A 17,270-nucleotide genomic window follows, 5' to 3' on the forward strand; every position below is an offset into this window, starting at 1 on the left:
AGATACTTTAGCATCTCACAACCTTAATACAATTTTTATAGTTATTTAAATCTTTATTTCAGTAAATGTACACATTTGTATCCTTCCTGCTAAGCATCCTCACACATCCTTCACTTACCTGGAAAAACATCGTAAAATTGCTCTTTTAACACTTGTTTTTCAAGTAAAAAAAAAACAAAACCCAAAATAACAAAACACATGTATGTAAACCTATGCAGAAATGATGGTGTATATATCCCTATGCCTGTTTGTCTGTGTATATATATATGTATAAATAAATGAACATGTACTTATAGGTAGAAAACCCTTCTCTAAAAAGATACATACCTATTTTACTCAATACAATGAAGCTACATAGGTAATATATGAAGATAAATAATCCATAAAGCACCACAAAGTTTTGAGCTTCTTGGGATTTGTGATATATACTATATCTTAAAGCCACCAGAACCTCCAGGGTGTTTGTAGTCCACACACGTAGTCAGTTTATAAAGCCTCCAGAATGTATAAAATTTTGAGGAAAATATCCACACCAGGGAACTACTGCTTTGCTCCTATTATAGAATAGTATACACTGGAGGACCTAAAGCTTAAAGGAAATTAGGTCAAATAATCAAGATAATAGGTGGCATATAAATTCTGGGAAACAAAATCTAAACCATAACACTCAGCTTTATAAGAGTACTAGAGGCTCGGTGCATAAAATCCACGCACTCATGGAGGGGAGCGGGGTTCCTCAGCCCGGTCTGTGCCCTCTTGCAGTCTGCGAGCCCTTGGGGGATGTCCAATGGGGAGCAGAACTAAGCCGGCAGTCAGACATCCTTGGCAGTAAGACATCCTTAGCGCTACCACCACCGCCACTGCACTCGCCAGCTGTGAGCCTGGCTTCTGGCTGAGCGGCGCTCCCCCTGTAGGAGCACTGACCAACGGGGGCAGCAGCTACATTGAGCATCTGTCCCCTGGTGGTCAGTGTGCGTTATAGCGATCGGTCGTTCTGCTGTCAGGCAGAAACCGGCTCTCCGACATCCCCCAAGGGGGTCCTGGATTGTGAGAGAGTGTAGACCAGGCCGAGGGACTCCACTGGGGCCGAGGAGGTTGGCCAGCCAGGGAGGGACCATGGGAGGGTTCCAGGGCATGTCTAGCTGTCTCGCTCAGTCCCAATGGGCCGGATCCAAGCAGCAAACTAACCTACCAGTCAAAGTGTCTGCCCCGCGGTGGTCAGTGCATGTCATAGTGAGCGGTTGAGCAGTCTTAGCATATCATCAGCATATTACGCTTTGATTTATTGAACGAATGACCAGACACTTAGCATATTAGGCTTTTATTATATAGGATGGTAATCATCTTATCTTGGACACACAATCAACAGTGAGATACTCATGAAATTGAGAAAAAGCCTACAGGCAAGTACTTTAATTCCAAAGCTAATTCAATTTCATAGCTAATGAATTTGGCAAACTTACCCTGAGATCCATTTTATTCCATGGTTGTTTTTGTAAATTAACGCTGTATATTTTTGATTTCCTTACAGCTCGCACATAAGCTTCATGGCCTTGCCTAAAATAGATAAGCTAAAACAAAGAACATGACATATTAAACAGCAGTGTCCTATTTAACAACTCTATACGTTACAATATATATTCCTACAAATGTCCTCTTCTGTTTACACAAACATAATTATAATTTTGAAAAATATGTACAATAAATGTACCTGTCACCATCAAATAGAGTTCATTGAGTACTCATGCCCATGTAGCCCAAGTACTGCAGAATAAAAACTGCACACACAGTCCCTTTCCCCCAGCAGCTTCATAAATTTCTGAAGAAACAGACTATGACAAATGTACATAAAAGCCTTATCTTATTTTAAAATATTTAATATTTATTCATGTCTTAATACTTTAATGTATTATACTGTACTTCGAATTGTGACAGTCTAAGTTTCAACATTTTAATAGTCAGCCTATGTTTGAGAGAAAGAGAAAGAGAGAGAGAGAGAGATGTGCTACTAAATAGCAATTTCCAGAAATTTTTTCATTTTTCTTTTACAAGAATTAACATCAGAACTGGCATTTTATGGAAGGAAAATGAATCCAAGTGCTTGGTAAGACCCTTCACATCCTAAGACAGCATTCACTATGATATTCTGACTCATTAAGTAAGTTTCTTTCCCATAATAATTTTAAGGAGGTGGTAAAATAGAACATAAAAAAATCATACTATGATTTTTCTAAACTACACTGACACACTCTACCAATCAACAATGTTTAAGTCAGAATTTGTAACAGCTAAAAATATGAGTAGAAAACTAAAAAAGATTTAAATATTACTATATAAAGATAACTATAGGGGTTAAAAAGTCAATAGTAAGTACGTTGTCCAGATATCCTCTATTATGTATTTATTCCTATACTCAACAAATAGCAGCACTCTCATAAGATTATAATGTGTACAGATCCTTATCTTATTCTATAAAGTCATCTAAATTATCCCTCTTAAGCCTCCATAAAGCAGGCAATAAATAAAAGAAATCATGACTTTGAAAATGTCCCCCAAAAAGTTCTTTAAGTTTTCTTTTGTTTTTTTTTAATGCAGCATTCAACAAAGTACTCTACTAAAATAACCACACAAACAAGCATTGCTCAAAAATCTAAGTTACACTTATGAAAAATATATTTTAATAATATCAAAGGATATTCAGTAAGCAATTGCTTATTCATAAAACTATTTGATAGCTATCTCTGGTACAAGATATCAATAATAGGCAATCATAGGAAGATCTAGTGAAATTTTTATTGGTCCCAAGACTTTTAGAAACATATGTAAGGTTTTGTTCCTTCTTTTATTACAATGAAAACATTACATTCCTACTATTAGTTTTAAATTGAAAACTGTGTGTGTGTAAGCATTTAATCACTCAAAAATGATTAGTCAAAATCAGCCTATACAAATCAACTGGAGTTCATATATTACAATGTTACCATAATTTTCATAAAATGAAAAAAAAACACATTTTCATCATATAGAATTTAATTCAATTTTTGATGACCAAACCATAACTATGGCTATATTATTCAATCATAGGCTTGGCAAGAAGGCCTTGTTTATGAAGTGACATCCCCCTAATCATCAAAATGGAGTTATTCTCTAGTATAATTTCTATCAGGTAGAAGAGCATGGGCTTCTTTAAAACAAAACAAAACAATATTAGAACTTGAATTAGGACTAAAAATTCCATTATAATTATGCTAAGTGGCAATTAAGATAAAAATAAAGACAATTATTTTCATGACATCAGAAGCCAATCAATTTATCTTAATGTTCACAGGTCGTACAAAGGACACAAAGATTAAGATTCAGTCACTGTCCACAAGAAATGTATAATTAAACAGAGCAGCTAAGACAGTGTACATATAACTATAATAGAATTGAAAATATAAATACCCTAAGACTGATTAAAGTGAGTGTTCTTGAGGTTCTAACAGAAAAGAGTTATAACAAGTAACAATTACCTCATCTCCCATTTGTGGGACAAATGGAGATCTTCGTGGAATAGTATCCAAGATCCACTGAGGGGCAAACCATTCTTCATTGGGTTCCCCTGCCATAGAAACCAGCCCTCCTTTCTAAAATATAGGTCACAAATATGTAAATAATAAATGTAGGAACAGCAGTATTAAAAATTACAAGTAGAGAATGTTAAAAATATTAGATGATAACAAAAACTAAAATATACAAATTTTAAAAATTTTCCTTTATTAATCATGTACAACTTGTATGCCAATAAAATAATTGAGTTCTTAATATGTTGTTAAATTTTGTCTGAAAAAAAAATGAGACACTATATAGTATCTAAAAACCAAATTTTACATGTCTCTAGAATACCACATAAATTCAAATATACTAGTAAGTCACAATAACTTTTTACCAATAAAATGGTTATAATCAAAAAGCTAATTCTGTCTACTAAAGGAACAGGCTAAAAATGTGTACATTTTAAATTAATGTTAAATATAAATCTATATATTATCCAAATGAAATTATAAAAGGAAAGAGAAACCATCATTGAGGTAAAATCATATATAATAAAAGGCTAACATGCAAATTGACCGAACATCGAACAACCGGTCACTATGACACACACTGACCACCAGGGGGCAGAAGCTCAATGCAGGAACTGCCCCCTGGTGGTTAGTGCTCCCACAGAGGGAGCGCCGCTCAGCTCAGCCAGAGACCGGGCTCAAGTCTGGCCAGCGCAGCGGCAGTGGTGGGAGCCTCTCCCGCCTAAACGGCAGTTGGACATACCCCGAGGGCTCTCAGACTGCGAGAGGGCACAGGCTGAGCTGAAGGACGCCCCTGCTGAGTGCACAAATTTTGTGCACTGGGCCTCTAGTAAAACTATATAAAAAAATTGAAAAGCCCTGGCTAGTGTGGCTCAGTTGGTTGGGTGTCATCCTGTGCCAATTTGATTCCTGGTCAGGGCACATATCTGGGTTGCAGCTTTCAAACCCTTGTAGAGAATATAGGAGGCAGCCGATGGATGTTTCTCTCTCTCCCTCTCCCTCTCCTTTCCTCTCTCTCTAAGAATCTATTAAACGTCTTTAAAAAATTATCATACCTTTTCATTTCACAAGTCAAAAATGTATAGGAAAAAAAAATGACTGGTGCCATGACAAGAATAACATCTTTAGCCTGGCCAGTGGAGTGTCAACCTGTGAGCCAGGAAGTCATGGTTTGATTCTCTCTCATCATGATGTTTCTGCCTTTCTTTCCCTCTCCATTTCTCTCTGAAATCAATAAAAATATATTTAAAAAAAGAATAACACCTTTAAACTATAGTGGCTTATTATTTCAGACTTTATTACATTTTAACAAATAATTGTGAATGTTTTAATTTAATAACAATTAAATAATAATGAGGATATTTTAGGCCTCTACTATTGATAACAGAAAATTTTCAAAAATTCTTTCTATTTTAAACTCATTTAAAATCATTTTCCTTACTTAGTTTCTCAGATGGAATGTTCTCTTTAGAGAAAAGTCAAGTGTTAATGTTAAATAGTCCAATACCAAAGGTAAAAAAAAACCCCACAATAAAACCCTGTAAACTTACAAACCTTCTTTCTAGTCTGTTTAGGTTTCTTTTGCCTCTCTTCTAGTGACTTCAAATTCTCCTCTTCAGAGCTGCTGCATATTTTCCGTGTTGCCTGTCTAGTTTGTCTTTTTGGAGGTTGCAAATTTATTCCAGCATCTGCTATCCAGTCAGAATATTCACTTGATGAATCACTGTAAGTAAATCAAAATTATGAATAAGCCTAGGAAAAAAACAGGTTTGCCTTAGAATTGAAAGATAATCATTTTATAATCAAACAGCATTATAAATGACATAATTTGACTCTATTCTAACCAAAGAGAAAAAAAAGTTTATCAATATAGAATTTTGATCGTAGTACCCAAGTGATTTTAGTGAAATGCTTCTTATATAAAGTATAATGCTTATTTTCCCATAACAGAATTTAAAATTGAAAATTAAAGTCCAAATCACAAAAACTTCTTCAAATAAAGATGCTTCTTTTTGCTAGAAATAGTTAAAAAATAGTTGTTTTAAAACTGAAATAAATACATAGAGCCTTCCAAGATGTAGAATCTTGGATTTACAAAGGACCTTATTTTACAGATGAGGGAACCAAAGCTCCTAGTGACATGCCCAAAAAGATATTGGCAGAGCCAGAATAAAACAGCAGGTCTCTGGGCTTCCAGGCCAATACAGTACTCTTTCTACTATAAAGTCATATTTTAACTCTAGTCTTACCAAATTCCTATAAGAACATAATTACACGTTAAAACCATCAAATAATTTTTACCAAATCAAAACCATTAAAACTACCTGGAAGAACTTTCACTTTGCCATTCAATGACAGGATCCTCTACAGAAGCATCACTTGTGCCAACTGTTTCATCCTCCTGAAACAAAGAGCCAGCAATTGAGATATATGGTTTTTACATAGCATATTGTTAATTAGCACACACAATTTTGTATACCCCAAAAATGTTCTAGTTAAAATGTACATAACCAAAGTAGAGGGAATAGCTAACCCTTGTGTATACAATCTCCAGTTTAGATTCTTATCTTGTTTTATCTATATCCTCAACAACTGCCTCATATCCCAGAAATTATTTTGAAGTGAATCTGGACCAAAAAGGGATTTTAACTATAAATATTTATTAAGATAGGGATTCTTTTTATTTTTTAAAAAAATATATTTTATTGGTTTTTTCCAGAGAGGAAGGGAGAGAGATAGTTAGAGTTAGAAACATTGATGAGAGAGAAAGATCCATCAGCTGCCTCCTGCACGCCCCCCACTGGGGGTGCTCCTGCAACCAAGGTACATACCCTTGACCGGAATCGAACCTGGGACCCTTGAGTCCGCAGGCCGACGCTCTATTCACTGAGCCAAACCGGTTTGGCAGGGATTCTTTTTAAAAACACAATCACAATACTATTATAACATTAAAAGGTAACATCAATTACTTTATACATAGTCATCTTTTCAGATCAAGATTTTCATGGGTGGGAAAGAGAGGGACATCATTGATAAGAGTGAAAAAGTTATAAGTAGTGAGAGAAGAATGAGGTACCATACATTGCCAATGCATAATTAAACCTTCATTGTTTCCTTAATAACTACAGTTAAGAGCATAAAAAGGAAACAACTGAAGAAGAGAATAGTATGAAGACAAGAATTACTATACTCTTTATTCCATGAATAAGGTAGGTCTGAGAAAAATCATCACTCACTAATGTCCATAATCAGTGAAGTCAACAATAAGAGAAAATGTGTACATTCAGCTGATTATAGAGTCAACCAGTTCTGGGACTGTATAACTAGTATTCACCGTTTATATTCCACTTCTTTCAATTTCTACGAAGATTTCGTGTCACCTTTTTCTCATTTTCCCAAAGCCAAACTTTTGTTTGCATGTTTGATACCCTCAACCAAGAGAGTATCTTAGGTACAAGTCAGAAAAGAGAGCTAAAAAAATTTAATATAATCTTCAAAATTGCTATTAAATGCCTTATTAATAATCCTCTTATAAGAAAATCATTAAAATAATTCTGTGTTAAAGAAGCGACCCTTCAAAGTAAATCCAAAGTGATGGTACTAACTAGAAAACAAAAAAAATTATATTGAGTAAGTAATATCAGATATCTAACCTCTGAGGAGCTGTCTGAATCTTCCTGTACACCTGAACTTTGACACAGCGCTTGCGAATTATGCTCAATGTTGGACCGTGTTTGGTAAGTATGCTGACGCTTACGTTGTGTTCTTCGTAGAGACCTTCCACAGCTAGGCTGATAGTCATTCTGTAAAACAAAAGTACAACAGACTTTTTAAAAATGAAAGTCTCAGTGAACATATATAAACAGACATATAAAACAAAAATAAATTGGGTGGGGGTGGTGTGGGAATAAAGGTAAGGGATAGAAATAAACCCCCTAAAAGAAAACCTAAGACGTAACTATATATATAATCCATCTTTCATTAATATTAATAATAAGCAGTATTAATGGCTTTCCTATTTTGAAAACTTTGTGAACAAATTAAAAACAGTGCTTAAAGTCTGGGATGTAAAAATTTATCCAATCAGAATTTAAATAGACTATATTATTCACAATTACAGAATGACACAAGGTATCTATGTCATAGCTATAGCTATCTTTCTATATAAAAGAGAAACATGCAAATTAACTGCCCCTCCGTGATGCCCACAAGCCATGCCCACCAGCCAATGAGGAGTGGCTATGCAAATTAACCCAACAAAGATGGTGGGCTAATTTGCATACACAGGCACCGGGCAGCCAGGGGTGGGGCAGGTACTTCCCCTGCGTCTCCGTCTCCAGTTCTGGCCCCGCAGCTGCTTGTGTACACACAGGCGCCAGGGAGCTGGGGGTGGGGCAGGAGCTTCCCATGTGTCACCATGGCGAGCACGCGGACGCCAGAGAGCCGAGGGCAGGGCAGCGCATGTGGACACTGGGGAAGCTACTGCCCAGGTGGTGTGCGCGCACAGGCGCCAGGGAGCTGGGGTCGGGGCAGCGCGCATGGAAGCAGGGGGCGGGATCTGGAGCTTCTCCTGCATTGCCATGCGGGGGAAGCTTCCACCCCGCTTTCGCCCGCGCTGGCACAAAAAGGCCTGTGTCCCCGGGACAGGCATCCTCGGGAGTCAGGTCACCCCGAGCCTGTAGGCCTGGAGCGGCCGGGGTCCCGGAACATGACAGAGGGTGCACATAGGGCTGAGGGGACTCCCCTCCCTCCCCCTCTATGCACAAATTTTGTGCACCGGGCCCCTAGTGTATATATAAGTTTTAATATAATATGTACTTCTTTAGTTCTATATAAACTACATTTAGCAAACAGTTCAAAATAAAGAATTAATTTTTAACAGACAAAATGTAAAGTGAAAACTATTTTATTCTAACCTTTAAAAATATAAAATATTACTGATATAACATGTCAAAGCTACAATCCTACTATGTCTTCAGGAGTAAATAATTTTAAAAGTCTTATCAGTATAAAAGGGCTAGTTTCTTACATTTAAGTATTTCTCATTTTCTATAAATAAAAATGTTTTAGTCCCAACTGCACTATCTATTAGTATCAGACAAGTCTGATGTTTTACAAATCAGCTTAGTAAGAAAAAACAATATAAATCATAGATATGAGTCCTTCCAAATCTCTAAGAAAATAATCTTATCAGAGAACATCAAATAAGCTAACAAAATCTCAACAGAAATTAAGAAATTGTGCAGCAAAATAATCTAAGACTATTTAGAGATATTCTTTTAAAAAATGATTTTATGATTTTAGATTGAGAGAGGAAGGGAGAGAGAGAGAGAAACATCAATTGGCCTGCCTCCTGCAGGCCCCCTATTGGAGATGGAGCCCCAACCAGGAATCAAACCGATGACCTCCAGATGCATGGGATGATGCTCAACCAACTAGCCAGGGCTAGAGATAACCTTATAATAGTTAACTAAAACCGTGTTTATCAATACGGAAAAAAAATAACACATTTAAAATTCACTGTCCATTGATTAGATTTCTTTAATAAAATTAGAATCATCCTAGACTTCCAAAGCTACAATACTCTTTAGGAGTTATGGTTACACCCAGGAAGAAAACTGTACTTCCTTATGTCACTAGTTCATTCACCTCAGACTTCTAGTAAGGGGCTTACCATATACCTAATAGAGTACAGGAATCCTACTCCCTGTTTTGCAGTTTTTACTGAGAATATGAATTTTCCCAATGTATAGATCATATTTTACTACTGTGTGAATAGGTAGCCCAAGAGTATGCATAGGGCAGGAGTCAGCAAACTTTTCTGTAAAGACCCAGAGTGTAAATATTTTGGCTTTGCAGGTCACATGATTTTTGTTGCAACTACTCAAATTTGTATACTGTGAAAACAGCTATAGACAATATATAAAAGAATAAGTGTGGCTGGGTTCCAATAAAACTTTAACAAGAATAGGCAGTAGAGCAGATTTAGCCCATGGACTAAATATCATACAAAAATGGTATTTTAATAGAAATAGCCTTACCCACAATGATTATATGTCCTAGATTCTGGGGCATAGTCCTGACTTTGTGTAACTTTATCCTTATTAATAACCATGTATCTCAATTTTGGGTTCAAAGAATAGGTTCCCTATATTCAGACACCTATCAAAACAGTGCCTTAATACATAACTGCATCTTTCAAAAACCTGGTATCTGCAAATGTTTGCAAATAGTGTGTCCCAAAGTACTGTCTAACTAAACTCACCCTTTGGGTAGCATAAGATGGTTTTTTCTTCTTTTCAACTGTATAGAGACTGATTTCTATGTCACCTTTCGCAGTTCTACATTCTTCCTGAACCCTAATAAAAAAAAAAAATCAAAGGTCAAAGTAACAGAAACTTATCAAAAAGCAAACCAACGGTTTAAAAGTCAGATAAAAATACTTCTACTAGATGTAAATTTTGCCATTTTAACCATTTTTACATGTACAATTCAGTGGTATTAACAAAATTTACAATGTTCTGTAATCATCACCACTATTTCCAAACCTTTTTCTTCACTCAAAATCTAAACTTTGTAACCATTAAGCAATAACTCTCTATTTCTCCTTTTGAATGCCTGTTAAACTCTAAAGTACTTTATGTATATATGAATTTGCCTATTCTAGGTATTTCATACAAGTTGAATAATATGATATTTGTCCTGTTATGTCTGGCTTATTTCACTTAGCTTAATGTCTTCAATGTTCTAGCAGGATTCCAGAACTCCACTCATGGCTGAATAATATTCCACTGTGTGTATGTATTATATTTTGCTTATCCATTCATCTGTTAATAGACACTTGAGTTATTTCTCCTGTTCAGTTATTGTTAATAAATGCTGCTTAGAACACTGGCATATGGTAGCTATTTCAGGCCCTGCTTTCAATTCATGTTTTAACGTTTTGAGCAAAGAATTATTTCAAACTGCTCTATTGCCAGTTCATAAGTTAGCTATATCTCCTTTTTTTCTTATTACTACTGAAGAAAGCAAAGTTGTAATTTAATTTTTACACTTGTTGGCTGAGCTGCTGAAAGGCTTGGTTAGGGAGCTAACATGATTAAATTTTATATGTTCTCTATCACTGTCCTTTCTCTGTTATAAATCTACTAGAGGCCCATTGCATGAAAATTCGTGCAATAGGTCTTCCCTTCCCCTGGCTGCCAGCACCGGTTTTCCTCCGGCACCTGGGACCCAGGCCGGAGCCTTCAGTGTTCGCTCTGCTGCTTCACGCCTATGTATGCAAATTAACCGCCATCTTTGTTGGGTTAATTTGCATACTCTCCTGATTGGCTGGTGAGCATAGCAGAAGGATGGCCAATTTACATGTTTGTCTATAATTAGGTAAGACTTGAGGCCTGTTGCATGATTCGTGCAATAGGCCTTCCCTTCCCTTGGCTGCCGGCACCGGTTTTCCTCTGGCACCGGGTGCAGCAGAGAAGCCAATCCTCTTCAGCCTTCAGCCTTCGCTCCACGCCTGCATATGCAAATTAACAGCCATCTTTGTTGGGTTAATTTGCATACTCATCCGATTGGCTGGTGGGCGTAGCAGAATGACACCAATTTGCATGTTTCTCTTTTATTAGTGTAGATTTCCACTTACTGTGGATTTTTTGGAGTTGATATTATAGCACAGTGATGGCGAACCTATGACACGCGTGTCAGAGGTGACATGCGAACTCATTTTTTTGATTGATTTTTCTTTGTTAAATGGCATTTAAATATATAAAATAAATATCAAAAATATAAGTCTTTGTTTTACTATGGTTGCAAATATCAAAAAATTTCTATATGTGACACGGCACCAGAGTTAAGTTAGGGTTTTTCAAAATGCTGACACGCCGAGCTCAAAAGGTTCGCCATCACTGTTATAGCACATGTGAGGGTTCACATAAAGCAGGGGTGGGGAATGTTTGGCCCCTGAAATCATTTGGTCTGGCCCTGCCAAGGCATTTGGGGTGAGTTAACTAAATGTTCGACCAAATATAATAGACTAATTTTTAAGTGGATAATTTTGTATGGCCCTTGAATGATGTTATAAATATCCAAATGGCTGTTGGCAGAAAAATGGTTCCCCACCCCTGACATAAAGGATAGAGATTCTTTTTTGAAAAATTTTTATGCAGCCCGGTGTGGCTCAGAGGTTTGGTTTGATTCCCAGTCAGGGCACATGCCCTTGTTGCAGGCTCGATCCCCAGCAGGGGGCATGCAGGAGGCAGCCAATCCATGATTCTCATCATTGATGTTTCTCTCTTCCTCACCCTTCCTCTCTGAAATCAATAAAAATACATTTTAAAAAATTTTTTATTCAACTCGGTGAAGCCACTGCAGAAAATAGTTTGAAGTTTCCTCAAAAAAAAAAAAATTAAAAAATTATAAATAAATAAATAAATAAATAAATAAATAAATAAATAAATAAATAAATGGAACTGCCTTTGACTCAGGGTTCCTACTTCTAGGAATATATTCTAAGCCTGAAACACTAATCAGAAAGAATACATGCACCCCTATGTTCATAGCAGCCTTATTTACAATAGCTAAGATTTGGAAACAGCTCAAGTGCCCATCAGTAGATGAGTGGATAAAAAAGCTGTGGTACACTTACACAATGGAATGCTGCTCAGCTGTAAAAAAAGAACACAACTTACGTTTGGTGACAACATGGATGGACTTGAAAAGTATTATGCTAAGTGAAATAAGCCAGTCAGAAAAAGACAAGTACGATAGGATTTCACTTGTATGTGGAATTCTAATGAATATAAAGGATAGGGATTCTAAGTTTAAAATTTATCCTAACAAAATCCTTTCATACGCCAAGTTCACTTAAATAACACTTAAATACACCTTAACCACTAGAATCTACTATATATCTATATTGCAAACTACTCCAGTTGATAGCCTTCTAAGAAACACTGTTGAAGTTTAGATTCATATATCACTGACATATTTATCCACATAGCCTCATGTTTTTACTTAACATTATCTATATTCTTATCTTCTAATCTACACTATCAACATGGAAGACAAAGATCTTAATTTTCATTTTTCAATATTTAACACAAAGCTAAGAAAATTGAAGACAATCATTAAATTGTCATGGAATGGACTAACTGAAATAAAGTGAAAAAACTAATGCACAACTTAGTGGATTTAAAAAATATTTTAGTTATTAGAATAACAGAGAACATTTTGATTTACTTACAAAAAACAAAGCTCTCAATTTTCTTATGAATGTTACCTTATTAACTCACCTACTAACCCCATGATTTAGTTCATTTACCACCACTCTTCTGCTCCATGCCATGAGATCTCGTTCAGTGGCCATCTGGCTACGAAGAGCATTGTTATGCATTTGTCGGACACCTTCAATTTGACCATTACGTCGGAGCCCAATATTTGGAGAAGATATGTCCATATTTGGACTTCTCAGAGCTAAAACAAAAACAAAGAAAGATACCCTTTCTGAGCAAAGGCACCAAATTTTTTCAGATCAGAGTTCTAAATAAAATAGGAGATTCCAAGTAATAGTACTGGACAACATTAATAACCCTTGGTTCTACATTTACTATACATCCCCTTGATGGCTTTTATTAGTATCATGAACGAAGCTGGCACTAAATAAATGTTTAAAGTTTCCATAGCCCTTTCAATATTTTTCAAAACACTTTTACATCTCTCATCTACTAACTGCTCAGGAAATGCCCCCCAAGAAGTATATTTAACATGACAGTAGAATCACAAATGTCTATTAGTACTAGCTCAGAAAGCTGCTTTTTAAATTTAAATTCTATCTTTATTTAGACCATTAAGAGGACTCTGAATAAAGCTTCAACAAGGCTTTCAAAATTAGTAAGAGAAAAAATATAAATTGGAAAAGAATTTAATATTCAAAATTTCATTTTCAAAATTGATAAGCAATAAAAAAGGAAATAGTAATAAAAATTATATTTTTCCTTTTAATCCCCTAGAAAGGTCCCTATTAATTTATTTATGTTGTATTTTCAAATAAACCAAAAAATGGAAACTGAAAGTCAACTTAAAATAAGCACCAGAGAACACTCAAAGGAACATTGCAAATAGAATTAGACGGGATCCCTTTGACTAATGGCATTTTAAATCTGTTCAAAGAAACCTAATACACTTTCCATCTTATTAGCAGTTTCAGTTACCCATGATTAACTGAGGCCTGAAAATATGAAATAGAAAATTCCAGAAATAAATAACTCATAAGTTTTGAATTGCACTCCATTCTGCATAGTGTGGTGAAATATTGGGACAGGAATCATCACTTTGTCCAAAGTATCCATGCTGTATATGCTCCCTACCAGTCACTTAGTTTTCAGTTATCAGAGGGAGCTTAGTTATCAGAGAGAGATCAGTATCAGAGAGAGAGAGAGAGAGAGAGAGAGAGAGAGAGAGATCATAATCATGTTACTTTTATTATGCTATAATGTTATAATCCTATTTTATTATTAGTTACTGTTATTAATCTCTTAATGTGCCTAATTTATAAATTAAAATTTATCATAGGTATATATACAGAATAAGATAGTACATATAGGGTTTGGTACTATGTGCAGTTTCAGGCATCCACTGGGGATCTTGCAACCTATCCTATGCAGATAAGGGGGGAGGGAAATGACTACTGTATATTAAAATAAACTACCTATATTTCCTAAAGTCATTTGAGCCACAAAGATAATGAGATTATAGTACTGTTGGTATATCTATTATCACAATTGTAAATTAATAAAAATGTTATTTTTCCGTAACTGAAAAATAAATTAAAAAAGAAAAGCCCTAGCTGGTGTGGCTCAGTTGGTAAGGGCACATATCCAGGTAGCAGGTTTGATACCTGGTTGGAGTGTATACAGGAGGCAACCGATGAATATCACTCACATTGATGTCTCTCTCGTCTCTCTCTCTCTTTCTTTCTCTCTCTCATTCCTCTCCCTCCCTCTCTCTCTAAAAAAATCAATAATAAAAGCACATTTTAAAAAATTAAAAATAAATATCTAGTACAAAAAAATAAAAAAAACACCCCTCCAAATGTTTTTATTTATAAACCTAAAATGTTTCTCACATGCAATTACTTTGTATAAGTAAAATAATTAAAACACATTTATCATACCTTTTACATACACACACACACACACACTTACCACCATTAGCAGGATATGATCTATTAACTGGAAAATGTGGAACATCTCCTTCGTTAATTAGTCTCAGATCTTGTTCTCTCTGTAGCTCCCTGATTATTCCATCAAGAATGCTCTCATCTTGGTCATTGGTTTGTTGCCCAATTACCTGTTCTACCACCTCACCATCACCTTAATGAGACCAAAAATACAAGACCACTAAGTTACTTATGTTTTAGTATACCCTAAACAGAATAAAAAACAAGCTTAATATGTAAATTTATAGATTAAAAAAAACACACAACAGGATAAAAATGAAAACAAAGCATATATCAAATTAAATACTTTTAAAAGAACTTAAAAAAAAATTTGGCATGTCAGCTTGACTTACCCAATATCTTAAAATTAGACATTATGAGGGCTTTCTTATCTTAAAAAATAATTATTAAATTTATTAATTTAAAGATGAATTTTCTCCATGGAATATTCTAAACTAAAAGATGGAAGTAGAGGTTTGAGTAAGGTTTTAACAAGTTCAAACACAGATAACTAAAATATTTTGCATCTTACTTTCATGAGAATTTCCTTTCTGAAAGAAACCAAATGATGTTCGCCACTTTCAAATGTTCTCTTTTGATAACATCTCAATATATTGATGAATAGAAAATTATTCTTATGATACACTGAAATTCAATTACTTCCGAATAAATACTTTATTTCTATGATCTTTTTCTTTCTAAGCTACATCTTAAACCAGTTTTTCATCTTATTCTCTAGTCAGATTAAATGGTATCTAGTAGAATAGCCAAATGAACGGGTCTTACAGGAAATCAAGTGGATGAATTACAAATGTTTTTATTCAAATATTTTAATTTTATCTCCTATTTAATATTCATGCTTCCCCCTTGTTTAAAAATTGCATATAATCAAAGTAATCATCAACACATGGTAACACCTTTTCATTGCTTTATAAATTTTTACAAGAAAGATCATAAAAAATGTGCAACATTTCACTCTATAAAGGTAAAGTCTAAATTCCCTAGTAAAAAGTCATTTGCAAGTCAATAACTCAATAAGTCATACCTACATATAACAAAGATATGAAAGCATTCAAGTGTGAGGATCGTGTGGAAGAGGCAGTATACACAAGGGAAATATGCTAACCAGAAGAGCTGCTCTGATAGAGAAAAGTTTATTTCAATGTCTTATTCTACTACTAGGGGCCCAGTGCACGAATTCGTGCACCTTGAAAGGAACTGTGGGCCAAGGCTGTGGTGGGCACCGGGGCGGGTCTCAGCGCATCCTCTGCTCCCCCGCTCGGCCCCTCCTGCTATGGACCCCAGTCCCCTGGCTGCCAGCAGCCCCACTCCCGCCGCCACTGCTCCCACACTCTGACGGTGCTGGCCCCGCTTGCACCAGCTGATGATGTGGGGTGATTGGGGCCAGCGCCGACAGTGGGTGCAAGCGGGGCTGCCGCTGCCGGCAGCAGGTGTGAGAGGCGGATGCTGTCCTGATCACCCCTCAGGAGAAGGGGAGGTGGAGAAGCTCTCAGGGGTGATCGGGACCCGCGCTGGGTGCCAGCAGTGGATGTGAGCAGGGCTGTTGCCGGCAGTGGGTGCGAGCGCCAGGTGGGACTGTAGCATGCGGGAGCAAAGAATTTTCATTAACCTCCAGAGACTCGCCCCATTGGCAGCAACTGGTGCCCTGCCTTGGTCTGGCACCCCAACTCACCTGTTTCACAATCCCACCACGGCCGACGCCTGTCACGTTCTGCGTGTGCCCCCTGGTGGTCCACACACATCATAGCCACCGGTTGTTCTGTTCGGTTGTTCCACTGTTCAGTCTTTTTGCATATATATATCCTCCCATTATGCATCACCACTGTTTCAATATCCTCCAAGATTGTGTATTTAAGCACTTACAATCCCCTCTTCCCAACACAATAGTTTTTTGCTTTTCAAACATGAGGATAGGTAAATAGCCACTTCCAAGCTTTTGGTTTTGAAATTTACTCTTCTTAGGTCCATTAACTATGGACTCTCAAATTAAAATACCAATACTATGAGCAGTGGAATTTCACCTATTATAAAAGCTTGACACATTAAAGTTAGCACAGGCAATCATTACTAGAAGTTAATGCTATATCTCCCTGACTGGGTTTTGCTCAGTGGATAGAGCGTCGGCCTGTGGACTGAAAGGTCCCAGGTTTGATTCCAGTCAAGGGCATGTACCTTGGTTGCGGGCACATCCCCAGTGTGGGGTGTGCAGGAGGCAGCTGATTGATGTTTCTCTCTCATCGATGTTTCTAACTCTCTATCCTTCTCCCTTCCTCTCTGTAAAAATCAATAAAATATATTTTTAAAAAAAGTTAATGCTATAAACAACATGATCATACGTATGTTCAGGACATTAAGAAAGCAGGTCATTCTCTTCTTGAGCATATTCTTGTTTGCCCTAATCCATTTATCTGTGTCCAGGTGAAATAAGCAATGTAAAAATACTCTGGAGCAAGGTAAAAAGTACTATGCAA

At 36.3% G+C, this 17,270-nt stretch overlaps 1 protein-coding gene across 2 annotated transcripts in view; it reads right to left on the minus strand.

Annotated features, from left to right (window-relative positions):
• Positions 1–17,270, minus strand: part of BRWD3 (bromodomain and WD repeat domain containing 3) — a 153,155-nt gene that overhangs the window by 43,621 nt on the left and 92,264 nt on the right. For both annotated transcript variants that reach the window (XM_059679709.1, XM_059679708.1), the window contains exons 18-25: positions 14,765–14,932; positions 12,854–13,034; positions 9,829–9,922; positions 7,217–7,366; positions 5,888–5,964; positions 5,118–5,286; positions 3,513–3,626; positions 1,464–1,571 (exon numbers count right to left, since the gene is read on the minus strand). In XM_059679709.1, the coding sequence (XP_059535692.1) occupies positions 1,464–1,571; positions 3,513–3,626; positions 5,118–5,286; positions 5,888–5,964; positions 7,217–7,366; positions 9,829–9,922; positions 12,854–13,034; positions 14,765–14,932 (1,061 nt within the window). The remainder of the gene's footprint in view (positions 1–1,463; positions 1,572–3,512; positions 3,627–5,117; positions 5,287–5,887; positions 5,965–7,216; positions 7,367–9,828; positions 9,923–12,853; positions 13,035–14,764; positions 14,933–17,270) is intronic.

Source organism: Myotis daubentonii, chromosome X (genome assembly GCF_963259705.1).
Source record: "Myotis daubentonii chromosome X, mMyoDau2.1, whole genome shotgun sequence".
NCBI classification, from domain to species: Eukaryota; Metazoa; Chordata; class Mammalia; order Chiroptera; family Vespertilionidae; genus Myotis; species Myotis daubentonii.